This window comes from Melozone crissalis, unplaced genomic scaffold, assembly GCF_028551555.1.
Source record: "Melozone crissalis strain CALT ecotype California unplaced genomic scaffold, PUWL_Pcris_2 ptg000036l_1, whole genome shotgun sequence".
NCBI lineage: Eukaryota > Metazoa > Chordata > Aves > Passeriformes > Passerellidae > Melozone > Melozone crissalis.
In genome coordinates this window covers 11,066,832-11,085,346 of record NW_026535814.1, presented here as the reverse complement: position 1 = coordinate 11,085,346, position 18,515 = coordinate 11,066,832, and the positions used below count along the sequence as shown (strand labels likewise).

Genomic DNA, 18,515 nt, shown 5'->3' with positions numbered 1-18,515 from the left:
CTGTAGAAACCATCACCATTATATTGCAAGCAAACTATTAATGTAACTACCATAATTTCATTTTGGTTTTTTATGTATTATTTGTATCACATTCTGTAAATGCACGCTTTTAAATTATTCAAAGATTCCACCCCTGCCCCAGAGGATTCCCCAGCTATGAAAAAGAAACTTATATTCTATTGAAATACCTGTCCTCCTTATAAAACAATCATTTCCTTATAAAACAATCATTTCTGCCATCTAAATATCAGATTAGTCCAACACACTTCAGCTTTTCTTGCAGGAAAAGCATTTCTGCACACATCTTTATTTTGCCTAATACTTGCTTTTCTACATAAATATTTATTTTTATTTACCTGCCTGGGAGGGAGGGAAAGTAGGAAGGATGTTAAATGAAGATGATCTCCCTCTTTGCTGTGTGAGAGCTGTATCTAAAAGAATAAGAGAATAAATTATCACTTGTTTGGAGAATAAAAAAGAAAAGTTTTAGGGTTAGCCAGGCTGATGTCATGCTTTCACTGACAATAGAATAAATTGTTGTCTGCTACCCACCATCTTTCTGAAGCAGATTGTTAGGTTATGTCTATGCTGCTGACCCCAGGATGTCTCTGAGGCCAAGGAGCACAGCCTGGCTCAGGCACGTAGCTAACCCTCTCTGCATCAGCTCCTGGAGACTGCCAGGTTCAAAACAGAGCCAGACAGTGACCTATCCCTTAAACAGTGTGGGCAGTCAAGAGGAAAAACACTCCAGCTTCCTCCTGCACTCCGCTTTATTTTTTGGAATCAGCATGCCCTAAAATTTCTCACATATCTATTCCAGTTTAACTTTCAGAGTAAACCAAACTTAGCTTAAGTCCTCTTGGGTACATTTAGATGTGATTAAAAAAAAATACACAATCCAGATTGTGTAAAACAGATGAGTCCTCCTGCACAGTAGCCTCGGGGACTGGTGTTCATTTTCATGGAAACAATGCACAGTCCTTAATGAGCCGTCCCAGTCAGCTCATGGCTGGATGGCAGGAGGGCCCTTCTGGAAACTGTCACATCTTAAAGGATTGCCTACGGAGCAGTGATCTCTTCCAGAAGCCAGGGATATAATTCCTTTCCTGACCTCATCCTCCCTTAACTGTGTGAGCAATTCAGAAAAATTATATTAAATTTATGGATTTTTCACTACTTTATGTAATATTATGTAAGTATGGAAAAAATAATGCATTTTTAATTAAAAACGTGTTCATTGGAAACTACCAGCAAGTATCAATATTTAAGTTTTCATTACTTGCAGCATGCTTACAATGCAGAAACACGTTTTAGGTAGGAGAATTCATTCTTTTCATTGCCAGATGAGAATACAGAACTCCAATCAAAACATGACTGGAGGTAAATATCATACCAGTGTTAGACTGAGAGTCAGACTTCTGGAATGTCAAAGATGATGATCTTGCACATTTTCTGGAACAACTAATGAAATCTAGAGAAAAGAAAATATAATGTAATTGGCAGGAGGCATCAGCACCATGTTATAATACTGAATTAAAACCTGAACAAAATAAATTCTAGGAGGGACTTAGAGAACAGCTTTAAGGCAGTACCTAAGAGCAGGAGGGCTGTGGAATCTAAGTCAACACCTGTCACAAAGCCCTGGGGAATCTTTATTTCTGTTAAGTTCAGGGAACCCAAAGCAAGCACTTCGAATTAGTTCATAGCCCATGGGCTCAGAAAACATTCAGAATGAGGAGCTACATTATAACATTATCCAAGCAAACAGAAAAAGACAGGAGTTCATGCAGATGAATACACTTGGTCAATTTTCAGGGCTTCTGGAGCTTGTCTTTCTGGTAAATATGAGAGGTAAGATGGAAGAACTTGAGGGAAGACAGGGACATGTATATTAGGACAGAGTAGGTGGCTCTACAACCCACAACATCTTAGTCTGGTAACTGGTATTTGCCCCTGCTCCTAGAAAGAGTCCAAACACTGTTTTCACAGGAAATAGGCAGACCTATGAATAACTCGGTTATATTATGCTGTTTCAGTGAGGTGGTGATTACCATTTTCAGCTTTGCAAACTGGGTCTTCTGCAGGCCGCTGGAAAAAAAATAAGCATGGAAAGGTCAGTGAAATAGAACAATCGTTTTCTAGACAGAGACATGAAGTACAACAGTCCAGCGTATATGCATTAAGTCTTGTTTCTGTTTTCTATTCTTCCTTGTTCTATTTTCAGACCATTTATTACAATTGTTAAGCAGGGCTAAAATCTTATACTGCTGCCAGGATAACTGTCTACAGAATCCCTATTTCTTACCAATTTTTATCAATAATGAGAAAGGGAGAAAAAAAGGCTTTTTACCTTCAAAGAACGATCCTTCTTCTCAAAAACAAATGTTGGCTGGGCAAGCACTGATTTCTCTGGAAAAGAGAAGAGATAGTTTTCAATAACAATTCCATAATAGTATTTATAAATTAGAGCTTTGAAAATGCTGTGCAATAACAAACAGGAATTTATCCTTTTGTTACAAAGGAAGAAAATAAAGAGATGCAGTGATATACAGTACAGTACATTAGGAAAAGCAAAGCTAAAATCCCCAAATCTGAGTATGAGTTTTGCCTAACTAGATGCCATGGGATTTGGCCTCATATTTTTAGTATTTATCTTTTTAAAAGAAAAAAAAGTGTTTTAACCTTTAAAGAAACATCTGCCATCCTTTAAGAACAAGGGTGAACTGCATCTTTGCGTAGCAGAAAAGAGCAAAGATGTGAAATGTACACTATCCTAAAGGAAGGAAAACAAGAGAATGTGTTACACTTTCAGCTACATTCATACATTTTGCTCTTTAAGCTTCAGGAAGGTGGATGTCTAGGGTCAGTTTTCATGAGTGTGTATGCCAAATAAACATATGGAACTCTATAGAGCAAATTTTAGTCTCAGCATACCTCTGCATCTCTTAGACATAACTAAATATCTTGGATCTATACTCTTTTTTTCTATGAAATATTTTTCTGCTTACATTTGCCTCACATCAGAGTTTATGTTGATTTAGGGTTTACTACTTCTACATCTCATACAACTTCTTCAGGCTGTTTACTTTGTTAGGCTTGTGGCCTTCACAGCCAGTGCAACTCTAATGGACTACATTTGGTTGTCAGTGTAAAAGAAAAAGCTGTTTTCACCAGCACTACTGATTAATGACACATTTATTATATGAATTAATGACACATTTATTATATGAATTAAGGGCACAATTAAGGGGCAAAAAAGCAGACACAAACAGATCTTTTTTTAAAGACCATCCCATACAGGATTCATGTCATTCTAGCTTGATCTGTCATGTGCAGTAAACAGAAACAATCAGCTTCTGGCTATGAACATATTTTAGCTGTGTGCTTTCGATGACAAATGGAAAGCTAAATGCATGTATTTCTCTCGAGGGCTGATGAGCACAGAGTTCAGACTAGGGTGACTGCTGAGCTATTTCACTGGCTTCTGGCCAGAGAAATCTCACACTTGGTGCCTTGTTAGCTGACATTTGACAGAATACTTATTACATACACAACATTTTTGTAAAACTCTTTTCCTCTGTTACCTCTTTAACAAAAACATCCAAGTGAAAATATGTGGATAGGTATTTTTACCTAGAACTACACACTTATCTGTGACCAAACAACTCGAGCTTTGGTATCAATTACTCAAAGGTTTAATAATGCAAACATCAACCTATCATGGAAGAGTTAAGATTACTACACCAAAAATTTATTCAACTATCAAGGAAAAAGTAAACATTGTTAAAATAAATGCTTCATGTATGCAAAAAGGGGCAAGGAGCATGAAAATTTCACTCAAACCCAGGGATATACAGACAGAGGAAAAACTACTACAGTTTTGCTGTTGTTAATTTTATTTTTACTTGGGCATTGTGTGTGTGCAAAGGACAGGATTTAACAAATTTAGCATGCTTTGCAATGAGAGCCTATTTCTTACTAAATAGAAAAAGCAGAAAAAAGTTCACATTGTTCCACTGAAATAAAGATAACTCTCTGTCATTGAAAGTTGAAGAAAAATTCCATGATCTGGTTGCAGCTAGAGGGTCAATGACATGGCACAACACGAAGCAATTCCACTTCTATTCACTAGAGGGGAGTGGCACACATGAACAATAGTATTGCACTTAAATATGATTTTTTTGAAGAGAATAGGCTTTTTTCTGTCCCCTTAAAAAGAAACAAAAACCCCAAAACTGGCATTCTTATTGAATTAAGGAAAAATACGAAAAGAGTAACTGCAGAAACCTTCATACTCTTCTCAGTAATCCTCAAGCTCAGAAGCTTACACTATTTTTAAAGATACATTTTCTGCTCCAAAGAATGGAATTAGCAAAGAATGAACTGCTGTGAAGAAGCAATTGACTTTCTCTGACAGAGTTAACTTTTCCTAGACCTAAAAGGCTCTAGGGGATTTGAAGGAATTAAGAAAGCCCACTACATTTGAAATAGTGAGAAGATTCCAATAATATTTTAAAACCCAAAAGAAGAAAAAAACCATAACTGCTTAATTACCAACAGAAATACATGAAGCTACGGCATAATGGTACCCTTCAAAGATAAATATCCGTATTTTAATATTGCAGTAAATATAAAGAATATATCCCAGCTACTGCTCTTGAGCCAAAGAGCTGCCTGTAGATTAAGTCAGAGGTTGCTGAGGCTGCCACAGTTATTTATAGTTTGTACAGTTCTATAATGCTTCTACTCCAATCAAGAAAACCTTTTTGTAATTCCTGAAGCATACTCCACAAAGCTCATCAGTAAGATCTTCACTCCTCAATCAGGCTGTTCATAACAGAGTTTTAAAAATATATTTGTGTTATATATATATTTATCCTAAGCATAAATTTCCACTTACATTTTCAGCTTCTCAGATATTCAGGCACAACACATCTGCAGCTGATCTCCACAGAAAAAGACACCCAGAGCTTCTTGTGGATGTAACACAAGGCCATCAAGGAGTTACCACAGTCGTGTTGATGTGGTAATTTTAACACTGGTATGTCCCTCTGCATTTCTCCCCTTCATTCCCCATTCTGAGTCTGCCTCTGGCAGGGTGGCTGTGCTGGCTGCAAGAGAAGTGCCAGACTCAGCCACAGGAACAGGCAGCAGCCCCCAAGGCCAGGCACAGGCAAATGCACACAGAGGAACAGGAATGGGTGGGCTGGAGCCATCCTCCCTCATCAGCACCACCAGGACACAGACAGACATGGGCTGGCTAGTGCCTGCTTCAGACCGGGACGCTCCAGTCCTCGCTAGCTTGGCACTTGTGGATAAAAGAGGCTGTTGGAAAAGTTACCAGAAAATAATGTCAAATGAGCTGCCTCTGGCTGCAAGGACTGGAATAACCCACCAGCCTCAGCCAGGAGTCCAGACACAGAACCTGTCTGCACATGAATAATCACCACAGACTGGGCTCTCTCTCCCTTGCTACAGTTCCCCTGAAGCTGCTGAATCAGAATAAAATGTTTGCTGTATTCAAAGACCAAAACAGGCCCTTGCCTGGAAGATGCATTAGAAACATTTCTTGGTCTGAGATCTCACCTGGATGGCGTCCCAGCTCCAGCCTCCTGTCTTGCACAGAAGCCCTATCAAATGTGCTCCCACCTGAGCTACCTGACATGGAAGGTGCCCGGGTTGCAGGATGGAGACTGCATTCCATTTCAAAGAGCATTCTGGGAAAAAGTAAATGCTGCCTGAGGCCTTAGGAGCACTAGCCAAAATAACATACAAGAAATAATGTAAAATCGCTTTCACCAGATTTGCTTGTATTCTAAAAGCCAGCATTGTCCACGAGATGTAAGAGTCTCTCTGTCTTTGCTGCGACATTCCACTCTCCACTTCCATTGCTATTGCCTGTTTCAAAGCTATTGAGACTTCACAAAATACATACATTAAAAAATAAGTGGGATGCTGAAGATTTTGAAAATTTTGTTCCATACTACCCTAAACACAGATAAATGATCCATAACCTTTGAGGGCTAAGTGCACAGTGGAGAGAATATAAGCACTGTTTCTAATTTTCAGGCAGTACTACACCTGAAATTATGCCAAAAGTGGTGACAGTACTGTTTCTCTGTTCCTCTCAAAGAAATGCAAAAAAATTCCCTCAAATCTTTCAGAAGGTAAGATATGACTTGTGATCTCAATACAAGTTGTTTATTTCTGATGTTTAAACAGTTAATTTTTATGTTTTCAATTTTTAAAAATTAAATCTGTTACATCTTCATCATTAACAAACTGACTAGAAGACTGAAAATTCTTTAATTCATACCCATAGCAAAAACTTACACATTTTTTAAAGTAAAGATCGACCAGTTGCTTGGCAAGGCTGAGCCCAGCAGTGGCAGCATCTCTGGGATAATGAATTTAGAAGGGCAAAAAAGTACTTCACAAGGAGAACTGCAGCTGTGAGAGGAGTGAGAATGTAAGAGAGGAACAGCTCTGCACACACCAAAGTCAGTGAAGGAGACTGGATAGTGAGGCAGCTGTGCCCCTGCAGGCCCTGCAGGCCCAGGGGGGAGCAGAGATTCCCCTGCAGCCCCTGGAGGAGCCACAGCAGAGCAGCTGGGTGTGCCTGAAGGAAGCTGGGACCCCATGGAAGCCCGTGCTGGAGCAGGCTCCTGGCAGGAGCTGTGGCCTGTGCAGAGAGCCCCTCACTGGAGCAGGCTCCTGGCAGGAGCTGTGGCCTGAGCAGAGAGCCCCTCACTGGAGCAGGCTCCTGGCAGGAGCTGTGACACCACTGTGGGCCCACACAGGATGAATTCTTGGAAAATGACAGCCTGTGGAAGGGACTGAAGCCATAGAAGTTCATGGAGGACTGTCTCCTGTGGGAATGATCCTGGAGCAGGGGAAGAGTGTGAGGAGTCCCTCCTGTGGCAAGGAAGAAGTGGCAGAGAGAACATGTGACAGAGCTGACCATAGCCCCCATCGCCCATGCACCTGCCCAGTGAGAGTAGGCAGAGAAAGGAGGGAGTGAAGTTAAAGATGTGAAGGGTGGGAAGACTTTTTTTTTAAAGAATTGGGTTTAGTTCTCACTAGCATATTCTAATTCAAATTTGACTGGTATTTTACTAAATTTACTTTCCCTCTTTTTCCTCTGATGGTAAATGCTGAGTGTTCTCTCCCTGTCCTTATCTCAACTCATGAGCCTTCCATCTTCTCTCCCCAGTCCAGCTGAGGGAGTGAAAGAGTGGTTTTGGTAACACCCAGCATTAAGCCAGGGTCCACATATCATAACATTAAATAAATAAAACAAACAAAAAGGAAAATAATGGCACAAACCAAAACCAAACAGAAATCCCCTTCTTAATCAGAAAAAAGCTTTCTCAAATAGAATATGATACTTGAAAATTGCATAATGTCCAAATAATTTCACTGACTTACAAAACTTTTAACTGCATCCAACTTTTGCTTTACAGCATCCTAGTAAGCACTGCACAACACACAAAGACTACATGATAATTTATTATTAGCTTATAATTTTATTCTATCAAATCATAAGACCATGATATTGAATTATCAAGTTTCTGTGCTCTGATATGCTACAGCATATTTTGGAAGCTTTGCATGTTATTGCTATAATGTGCAAAAACAGAAGCAGAGACTCTGCTCTATTTTGATGCTACAGCTTAGATTGCTGGTTCCCACAGAACTCTAACCAAAAGAAATTAATATATTGATTTGTGAATCTATTGATTATTATTATTATAATAAATTCTTGCACATAAAACTGCCATTTTGATTGTTTCACGTTTAAACTGCCTCAATGAGAACATGTAATTTGGGAAGATGTTGAGAAGAAAAGTAGATTTAATGTCACTTCAGTTGCTACATCCCCCAAAGCGGTTTCATGTCACTAAAGTAATAAGGGAAAAAAACCCCATGGAAAAACTTTGTCACTAATGAATATGGGCTCTGTACAGCTATTACTTGAAAAAACACTAAGTCAAAATTTTGTGGCAATATACATGAAAGAAAAGAAGCAACAATGGACTAGCATTTAAGTGGGAGATATGGATTGAGAAATTTACATTGATAAATAAAATTAATAAAAGAATTTAATAAAATTAATTATTTTCACTATGCTAGATGATGATCTGTACATTAGTGACTTCAAGGAGCACCAGAGTTGTAATAATAGGACTAATTTTTATTCAAAATGCTGCAAAAACATAGAAAACTACCAATACTTTAGACAGCAAAACTGCAACAGGCAGAAGAAAAATACATATAGTGAAAAAAAGAAACAAGGTAAATTTACAAAATATTATACTCTCTAAGCTTGGGATCATGTCTAAATATAGTTTCTGGCTTTTGATACAAAAGACATCTGTCAGTATTTCCAGTGATGGACCATTTTCATCTAAAATTAGATGGAAGTTAACAAAAACTGTTGCCTTCTCTCAAGGAGAATTCAAGAACAGGATTTGCCAAACCCACAACAGAACCATAGTTTCTGGTTTTAAAATAGTCATGGAAGTTCACAACATCAAACAGAGTCAGTTCACAGCCAAGAGAAAGTGCCACAGTGCTGCCAGCCAGCATCTCGGGTCCCTCCGTGGCCCCTCTATGTAAGCCAGGCTTTCCTCTGCCAAAACTTAAATATTTAAGACACATGACATGAGGCAAAATGGGGGTGTCCTCGAACTTCATGCAACCAACTTAATAAAATGGATCAACTTAAAAGGACTATGAGAAAAGGCTTATGAAATTTCCCATTGCTGACCCAGAGTTACAGGTTGTTCCCAGAAGTGGTGGGCAGGCGAGCATTCCTATGGAATTCACACACACAGCTGGCAGCACCTTTGCAAAAACAGGTCACTAAGTAGAGCTCTAAATGTGGGCCTGGAAACCTTGGAAACCTACTTTCAGATTCTCATCTATTAGTCTTCATACTTTTGATTCTTCTTGTGAAGCATATTTAATCCTTTCTAAGACAACTGTCTTAAAAAATAAGATCAGTTTTAATACCATGACTGGGGATTTTCCAGGCAAGCTTACATAATTGTTTTTTGCTAGAGACGTTGTAATACAAGATCGATTGCTTCAATTTCCATCTACATCTATTATATGTACGTAAGGGGTTTTATTTAATCTGTAAACACTAAATAAGAAATAAAAATAAGGTAATAAATCAAATTAAATTCTAATCAGAAGAGTTTCCCATAGACAAAGGGAAATAAGGTTATAAATCAAACGAAATTCTAATCAGGAGAGTTTCCCATACACAATGGTATCAGAGAAGCATGTTGCTATACAACAACATACAGCTTCAGTATCTTAGTCCTAGTTCCAGACCTGTATGCTAATGGAATTTTTTTTCTTTTATAATACTCTTCTGAATGTCAGTGAATCAACAAATTTCCAACAATTCCTCATGAATCCTGATTTTCCAAATAAGTTCAATAGAAATCGTTCTAAATAGTTAAAAAATACTTTGAGTATGGTTAAAATAAAGTACTTCAAAACTCTTGAGATGAAATCTTTGACAAAGTTTTTTATTATTTGCAAAAAAAGGGACCACCCATTGTTGTAAATTTTATTTCTAGAGAATTTAAACATATATCACTGATATTTGGCCACTGGCTGTCCTTGCTGCAGGAGCAACTGTACTTCAGTGGCCCATGAAGAGACTGCTGGACACAGCACTGGGCTCTGTTCAAACACCCTGTAGTAAATATGAAGGGCACATTGCTTATCTTGGGTTCACACAGCATCCTGTAAATACAGTTTGGGGAAACCAGTAAATAACTTCACACCTCCCTGTCTGGATCAGCCCAGAGTACATCATCAAAGAAGGGAGTTTCTGTTTCATTGCACTCAGAAAGAATACAGTTCATCTAATTGACAATTTGCAAAATAAAACTCCTGAAGGAATTTTTCCTAGGACGGCTTTACTACATTTTTGGGACTCCAATATTGCACACCCTTTGTTATAGAAATAGTTCATAACCCACATAAATAATTTCCCTGTCATCAGTGGCAGCAGTTATGAGAGCAAGGATTCTTCATGAGGGCACAGTCCTGCATAATCAGACTCTTAACATTATAAGACATGTTCATCCTCTCCTAAGTCACTCTTCTCAATGCTACAGATTCTAAGCGCAGATAGGGATTAGGGTGGAAGGGGTTCTTCTATCAAAAAAATTCCATCTAATGCCCCTAGCTCCCACTGTGGTTCATCGCATGCCATGTGAGAGATGAGATTTAAAATTTAAAATATTTCTCTTCAGCCATGGAAATTCAGGTAACAGCCTGTGGAAGTGTTTATAGATACAGCATATGTCACACCCACTCACCTCTGTAGAGCACACTTCTCATCTTTTATCTGGGTATAACATAAACAGGCATTAAAATAGCAATAAAAACTACCCTATCTCAGCAACATTGTAACATAATTTCTGAGAGAAATGTAACCCAGTTGGCTTTATTTCAAACATTAGAGTGAAGAAAGTATTTTTGAGAGTCTCATCACTGCAGTGTTATTTTAGCAGTGCTGCAAGCTCAGAAGTAACTGTGTCAGTAGACCAGCAGGACTGTGCCAAAAAGCATAACCAAAAATTATTTTAGAAACACTGAAACATCCCACTGCTCAGAATTTTTAATCTATTGTAAAAGCCAGGAAAATACCCAATGCAAGGGCAATAAAATTAGTAGGCATAAAAACTGTTATCCTTTTCAGGGCATTGTACAAATTTAAATTTCATAAATCCTTACGAGACAACACAGAAGTAACCCTCAGGGGGTTTGTGCAGAAATTGAACTGTACAAGTAATAAGGTCATGATCCACCAACACTCACACATCCATAAATTGCAGTGAGTAGGCTGGACTGCGTGCTCATTATTAAGCAAAAACTGAAAGGCTGGTCAACTGACAAATTAGTCCAACCTCTCTAAAATGTATCAGTCATAACATCAGGCTTATCCCTTGAAAGTCCTCTTGGTAATTTCGGTTCACTCATCAACCCCTGTAGTAAACAATGGTTGGTGGAATTATCTGCAAAAAGTCCTTTATATTAGCACTTGTTTTCGTTATGCATCCTCATCAGTTTTTAATGACACTGATAAATGCTCTTAATTCATGGCTCTCCTCACTACCTAAACAGGGGATTTTGCTGTCCACTTCTGCAGACAGGCCTCAGTCTGAGGAGCTAGGGCAGGACAGTTTTGCTCTCAAGGTGCAGGGCACGTCAGGGCATGAATGTCCAGGAAAACGAGTGTTGCTTCCAGGTATGGCCAGGAATGCCAGTGCTATTCCCACCCATTGTCAGGCCAAGCATTTAGGAAAGCTGCAGAAAGCTCGAAGGGCGGGGGAGTTAACACTGTCAGAAGCATAGAGAGTCCACATACACACATCTGGTAGTGTCCTTTCCTCGAGTAAAATATGAATTGGAGGTTTCCGACAGATTACCAGTAAAAACAATGTAATAAAACAGCACAGCCGGCCAAGCTCTTGTTTTGCATTACACACCGCACTGTTACCAACCAACACATTCTTTGTGTTCATCCCATTCCCAAAAAAACCCGGGGGAACACAAGAGACATGCAAAAAACAACAGCTAACCAAACCTACCTGTAAAGCATTCCTCCTCGGGATCTAGCGTGCTGCCGCGGGAGCCTCGGCAGGGCCTGGGCATGGTCTGTTCTTGCAGGTGAGCAGCTCGGCGCAGAGCCCGGGGACCACCGGGCCACTCTCTTCTCTTGGGAAGGTCGGGCACCTTCGCACCCCGCCGGGCTCTGTCACAGCCAGCGCAGGAGCACGGCGTGCCTGCACATAACACATTCCCTTTGCGAGCGGGAATTGGCTCGTTTCTTATTATGAGGTCAGCATGAGTACCCTTTTATACACATCTCTCTCTCTATAGGCAATCAGACACGTTATATACGCCGGGGCCGGCTCTGCAAACCTGCCCCCGAGCCGCTCGGGGCCGCGGGACGCCGGTGCGGACGGGCGGCGCTCCCCGTAGCCAGACAGCGCTGGGGCGGCGCCGGCAGCCGGCGGGGACAGCCCGGGGATGGAGCCCGGGGCCGGCTCCTCGCCCGCGGGGCGGGACATGGGAGGGGACTCGGGAGGAAAGCCGGGCACGGGAACGCGGGGAGGGAGAGAGGGCGGGCGGGGGAGCTGCGGGGCTCGGTCACGGGTGAGGTCCCGTGCGTACTGTGCCTGCTGTGGGTGTTTTTTTTTGGCTTTTTTGTTGTCAAAAAGAAGATGAAATATCAGGCAGGGTAGGCGAGCACCGCGGTGGTTCGCAGGCTGACGTGAACCAAGTGCAGCGTCAGCACAAAAAGGTGTTGCGGTCCCTCCTTCCAGACGCGCTGTGCTGCGAGGTCTGAAGCCTCGCCCGTGCGTCCTGCTGCTCTCTTAAATGGCAGCGGCCCGAGATTCTTCAAGTGGGAGCGATTTCAGGCCATAATGTATTGCAGGCCTGGTGTCAAACTGCCTGTAATCATAACAGTTCAAGACAAAAAGGCAGAAGCAGACTCTTATGTCTTGTCTAATCTGGTGTCTTTGCACAGCCAATATCAAATGTTCCAAAGAAACAAAGAAAAAAAGATGCAAGAAGTCCAAGAGCACACAGATGCTCCGTGGTTTTCCGTCATTAGAGACTCAGTGTGTGTTGGCATAACTTCTAAAGTGTGCCATTTAACCCTTCTGCAGAAGAATCAGAGAAACTTTTCGAATGGAAAATACTTCTAAGATCAAAGTCCTACCTTAACCCAGCATTGCCAAGTTCCTCATTAAACCATGTCTCCAAGTACCACATCTAAACCTTTTTTAAATACCTTCAGGGATGATGACTCTACCACTTCCTCTGGCAGCCTGTTCCAGTACCTGACAACCCTTTTGGTGAGGGAAATTTTCCTAATACACAAGCTAAATTTCTCCTGGAGCAACTTGAGGCCCATTTCCTCTTGTCCTGTTGCTTGTTTTCTGGAAGAAGAGGCCGAGCTCCACCTGGCTACACCCTCCTTCTCTGGACATGCTCCAGCACCTCATTATCCTGTGGTGAGAGTCCCAAACTGAACATAACACTTGGGGTGCAGAAACCTGAGCCTTAATTGTTAGAACTCGGTATTTTTGTGAATTGTATGTGCCACCTCTGTATAAACCTCAATAGGTCCTTGACTTGTGGTGTGCACTTCATCGTCACATTTCACAGCAGTCACAGTCTTGCATGAAGTTTGTAATTTTTGTTTTGCAAGTTTTCAGTTTAAGTTGAATACTGTCTAGTTACTGTTAAGTGCAACACTACTATTCCAGCTTCTGAATAACATTTCATTGTTTTATACTTTTGTCATACATTCTGGTTATCTTCTGAGATACACTGTTCAAAATTTTTCAGTCATTATTTCTTTTGAATTCACAAACACCCTGCTCCAGGTGGAGGTGGCCATTAGGCAGTTGCAGAAAAGGTAATGGCACAGAGCTATGTCTAATTTGTCCAGTGAAACCAACTGCACTGTCTGACAACAGATATAGATATTTGAAATTAATGCCTTTAACTCCCTATAACCGCCTTTATAGAGTTGTGTGGGATCAATAGATATCCATAAGGATAACTGCTGGAGAAGGAGAAAGTATTTCTGTGGAAACATCACATTATCCTCTCCTGTTCTCAGCCTCAGCATCCATTGCTAACCACTGCTCAAGAAAGGATTCTGTGGTACCACTCAGCATCACTATTCTTATATCCTATCTTAATACTATATTCATTTTCTTTGTCAAACTCCATTAAATAATAAAATCTTTAATATATTGTGACAGCCAAGCTGGTACATAACATCATCCGAAATTGGCAACTAAAAGTAAAAAGAAAGGTGAAATTATTTGGAAATCATAAAGCACACATATCTATTTTTTGACATTTTAACTATGAATATGGAAGTTAATAAACAATTAGCTTCTCCATAAGTAGTTTTTCATCACATCAAGATGAAATTAATTTTGTATTAAGAGAGAGAAAAGTAAAAAGCAGAGTAGTTACCTGGGTCTACTCCTCCTAGGTCACAATGAATTCCTATGAATTCCTATTAGTTCAAGCTCTGAATGGTGCAATGTTCTTTGATAGGCAAAGTAACTGTGAATCCTAGATCAAAGTCATTATAATTTAATTATTAGTCTAACACTTTTCTGAACACTCAGTTATAATAAACAAAACCAAGTGTTTGCAACTAGTGTTCAGACAAAATCCTGAAAATGCCTGCATATGTCCTGCTGTATTGACTTCTGTGGCACTCTTCTCTGCAGACCTGTATCTATCAACAGAACCTCCAAGGACAGCACAGGTTCTGGGAATGTCAGCATGATGCACTCACATTACTCCTACTTATCCAAAGATAACATTTGAGAATTCCTTATTTAACATGAATAAAATAAGCAAAATACATTCATTTTAATATACAGATACATTAATCACTCAACCAAACCCTTATTCTCCACTTATTAAAATGTTAGGAGGGAATATAATTAATATCAAATGTGGTAACAGTGCTGTTGAGGTTTAACCCCAGCCAGCAGCTGAGCCCCAAGCAGCCACTCACTCTGTCCCTCATTTTCCAGTATCAGGGAGAGAATTGGAAGGGTAGAAGCTGGAAAACTCGTGGTTTGAGATAAAGAGAGTGTAATAGGGAAAGCAAAAGCCAAGGAAAACAAGGAATAAGTCACCACCTCCCATGGGCAAGCAGGTGTTCATCCATCTCCAGAAGAGTAGAGTCCCATCAAATGTAAAGTGACTTGGGAAGACAAATGCCATCAATCCAAATATTCCCCTCTGCTTCTTCCCCCCAGTTTATATCCTGAGCATGATGTCACATGGTGTGGAATATCCCTTTGGTCAGTTTGGATCACCTGTTCTGGATTTGTCTCCTCCCATCTTCACTGCCAGCATCGCCGTTCAAAAGCAGAAAAGGCCTTGGCCCTGTGTAAGCTCTGCTCAGCAATAACAAAAACATCTGTGCAGTCTCAGCCATGTTCAGAACAAATCCAAAACATAGCCCTGTACTAGCTATTGTGAAAATTAGCTGTCCCCCAGCTGAAACCAGCACAAGTGCATTCACCTCCTGCATGCAGAGCACAGACCTGACCCTGGACTTGATCTCTGAGGAACACTACTGAGAAATGGTCACCAGTCAGTGTAGTCCCTTTTGAGCTCTGCCATCCAACCTGTTCTTCACCCAGCACACCGTGAGCCTGCTCACCCCACTGCTGGACAACTTTCCCAGGAGGATGCTATGAAGGACAAAAGGATCAAAGGCCTTACTAAAACCCAGAAAACATCCACTCCCTTCCCTTCACCCACTACACAGCTGACCTTCTTGTAGAAAGATACCAGATGAGATGAACGTAAATTTCCCTCTGTGAACTCATGTTGCCTGTCCCTGATGGTTTTAATGTTCTTTAAATGCCTTTCTTCACACTCTCTACCCCCCATAGGTTCTTTTTTTGATGGCACGAACATCTGAGCCCACACAAGCTGTGTTTGTCCCCAGCACATCCTCTGAACGTGCAGGGCAGGAGAGCAGGGCTGCTGTAACACCACACACGAATGCACACACAGTCCTCCCAGAGCCAGGGCTGCTCCCAGTGCATTTCTCCACTCTCAGCAGAACCACACACTCCCACTGCTAGACTTTTAACATTGTATTTTTTCTTATGAAAGAGTTTATTCTTTAAATAAGCCTGAGTCACAAAGCCAGCTAGACAACCCCCTCCTAAATCATTATGCCGTCTGTAGATTGTTGATGTAAGTGTAGAACAGCTGCAGGCTTCCAATGTCTAGAAAACCCACACATATTCACTGGTGATTTCCCCAAAGACAGCTACTTTTTGAGCAACACTAGCCAATTTTTGACTCATTCTATATGAGCTTTGTATTGTAGAGTATACAAACTTTTCATCAGGACTTGATGCAGTACTAAGTCAAAGACTAGAAAAACTTTATCTGAAAATATGTAAGGGCAGTATCATAAATCCAAACACACATGTACAGAGCAACTTTTACTCCAGAGCCTAATTTTATGATTCAATTTGAAATATTTGGACCATTATTTTAAATCAGTAATGGTATTTAGCAAGACAATGATACTTAATTTGATCCAACATTTTGGAGTACATCATGAGTGAGCATTCAACAAGTCATCCAACACTGTAAAAACTAAGCAAAATACTTCTGACATTTCTGGATTTCAGGCAGGAATCAAGAAAAGAATTGTCAACAAATACTGTAAGAGATGTTAAGGCCTCCAGGAAAACACATTCCTGTTTTCTGTATCCAAATCCCTGTTTTCTTAAATTACTTTCTAATTTCAAGCATTCAAGTAACGCATCTAGATTAAGAGCCCCATTGCTCTGCTTCTACTCTGTACTCAGAGAGGGCAGTTGCTGGGATCTGCCCCTGAGGCAGGGCAACCAGGTTCCTTGTTAGCAAATCCCTTTTTTAAAAGATTAAAGCAAAACAGTGCTAAATAACTTATATAACAGTGAACAATTCTATTGAAACCGTAACTGGAAAGAAATGAAAAGGGTTATATAGCTGTTCTGGAGGATGTGATCACCCTAAGAGAGGAAATACTGAAACAGAAAAACGGGGAAGGAGAGATATGTCTGCGGTTGTGATATGGAGCCCTGGTCTGTTGCAGGTGGGAACCCACATCAGAGCATCAGAAATTGGAGTTTTATAACCCTGGTTCTCCCCATAAATGCCCCAGAACCTCCACCAGGAGTTCTGGCCATGGTCAGTCTGGAACATTCTGGAAGTGTGGTGGCATTGAGAGGAGGCAGTCAGACTGTCTGTGAATCTGTCTGTGCCAGGACAAAGTTCCTGAGGAAACTTCCAGAGTTGTGTGTTGGCACAGTGGTGGATTGTGCTTTGAGAAAGAGACCAGCAGAGAAAAAACCTCTACCCTGCCTCAGCAGGATCTATTGCTTAAAGACAACTTGTCTTTTAGTTCAAAACCAGCTTTTTTAAGGCAAAACTCACCTGCAAGGTGCAGCTGTTTCGCTACAGTGATTTTTTCCAGTGATCTGCGCTGCCTCAGCACAGACACTGTCCCTTTAGTGACTGCAGAAGGAGCATGGACTCTCAAGGATTCCCTTCAGACAACTTCCAAGTGAGAGAGATTAATAATTTCTTGTGTAGTCCACACTGAGGCAACTATCCTTCTGAACTCTGTGGAATACTTTCCAATAGCTTGTGCATAAAAATAAATACTTTAAAAACCACAACATTTAGGTATTTGTAGATTCATACCTGCTTTTTGTGTACATTAAAATGCTTACTGCCATTTATTGTAAAACACAACAGACAGGCCTTTTTCTTAGGCTTTTTTTTTTTTATGGCAGTCGTTTGTAGTCATATCTTTGTGTTCAAATATAAGATATAAAGAATATTTTCTTGTTTTTCTTTGTCTGCCTTTCTCACCCATCTGATGTATTTCACAGGGTGTTATCAGCAACATGGCATTGCAAAATGTAAAATCTGATGCTGTGCTGCATGGTTGCTATGACAATACTGCATGTTCTGCTGTAAGTGATTCAGTAAATCAACTCCATTCAACATCCTGACAACTTTCCAGTTGTTCTGTAATACATATGCCAGGACATCATTGGTATCACTTAATGCTATGTACAAAAGGCTCGGTTTTAATTAACATGCCTCCAGTAATTAGTGAAAGAAAATTGAAGGAGGACTAGGACATAAAACTGCTGCTGTGCTCAGCCTGACAGGGTCAGAGCATGCGCTGTCTTGTTTGCTCTTCAAGAGGAGAAGACTGGAAAAGGTTCTTCCAGTTTCCCAAAAATCTGCTCTATCAGCTGACCTCAAGCCATGTTAACAGCCACCTCAAAGACTTCTCTAAGAGCTAGTCCAGAGATGGAACTGCCAGAATGAGAAGGAATGAAAAAGAGATGTCTAGGAAAGCAAGAAAATACTGATTAAAACAAAAGCTAAATGAATATGCCACGAGGTCTAGTGGTGCACACATGCCTTGACAATTATAGTGAAAACCTGCTTTCGCTAAGGAATAACTGGAGATTTTGCCTTGCTGTTAACAAGGACTGTATTCTCTTTTGGTGTCTGTTTTAATACACCCCTTTTTCATTGAGTTTCCATTCTTTCCTCTGTTGACCTTGAACTCTCATTCCTCCTGGGATAGGAAATGGACTCATTACCATCAGACCTGTAATCAAATACAGAAGCACAATAAGCTGCAAGACTTACTATCAATCTCATTTTTATGTTTTAATTTATATATGTATAATATTTCAAACATCTGTAAAGTCTTGCTTGTACTGCAGAAATGCATTTGAGTGGCAGAAAATTCACTGATTAACAGGTTGCTTATGTTTAGTGATGCATATGCTGAGGAACGTGTCCTAAATTGAAACCATTACACTCTTTGCAGTAAGTTTGCATCTTCTTTAGCTGTGGTTTCTGTTTTACCTTCATTTACCAGCACTGTTTAACATCTT

The 18,515-nt window shown here is 40.4% G+C and overlaps 1 protein-coding gene across 1 annotated transcript in view; it reads right to left on the bottom strand.

Annotated features, from left to right (window-relative positions):
• Nucleotides 1-18,515, bottom strand: part of RANBP3L (RAN binding protein 3 like) — a 56,344-nt gene that overhangs the window by 24,908 nt on the left and 12,921 nt on the right. The window contains exons 2-7 of the mRNA XM_054283255.1: nt 11,953-12,299; nt 11,619-11,857; nt 2,351-2,409; nt 2,052-2,088; nt 1,394-1,471; nt 357-431 (exon numbers count right to left, since the gene is read on the bottom strand). Coding sequence (XP_054139230.1) covers nt 357-431; nt 1,394-1,471; nt 2,052-2,088; nt 2,351-2,409; nt 11,619-11,857; nt 11,953-12,299 — 835 coding nt within the window. The remainder of the gene's footprint in view (nt 1-356; nt 432-1,393; nt 1,472-2,051; nt 2,089-2,350; nt 2,410-11,618; nt 11,858-11,952; nt 12,300-18,515) is intronic.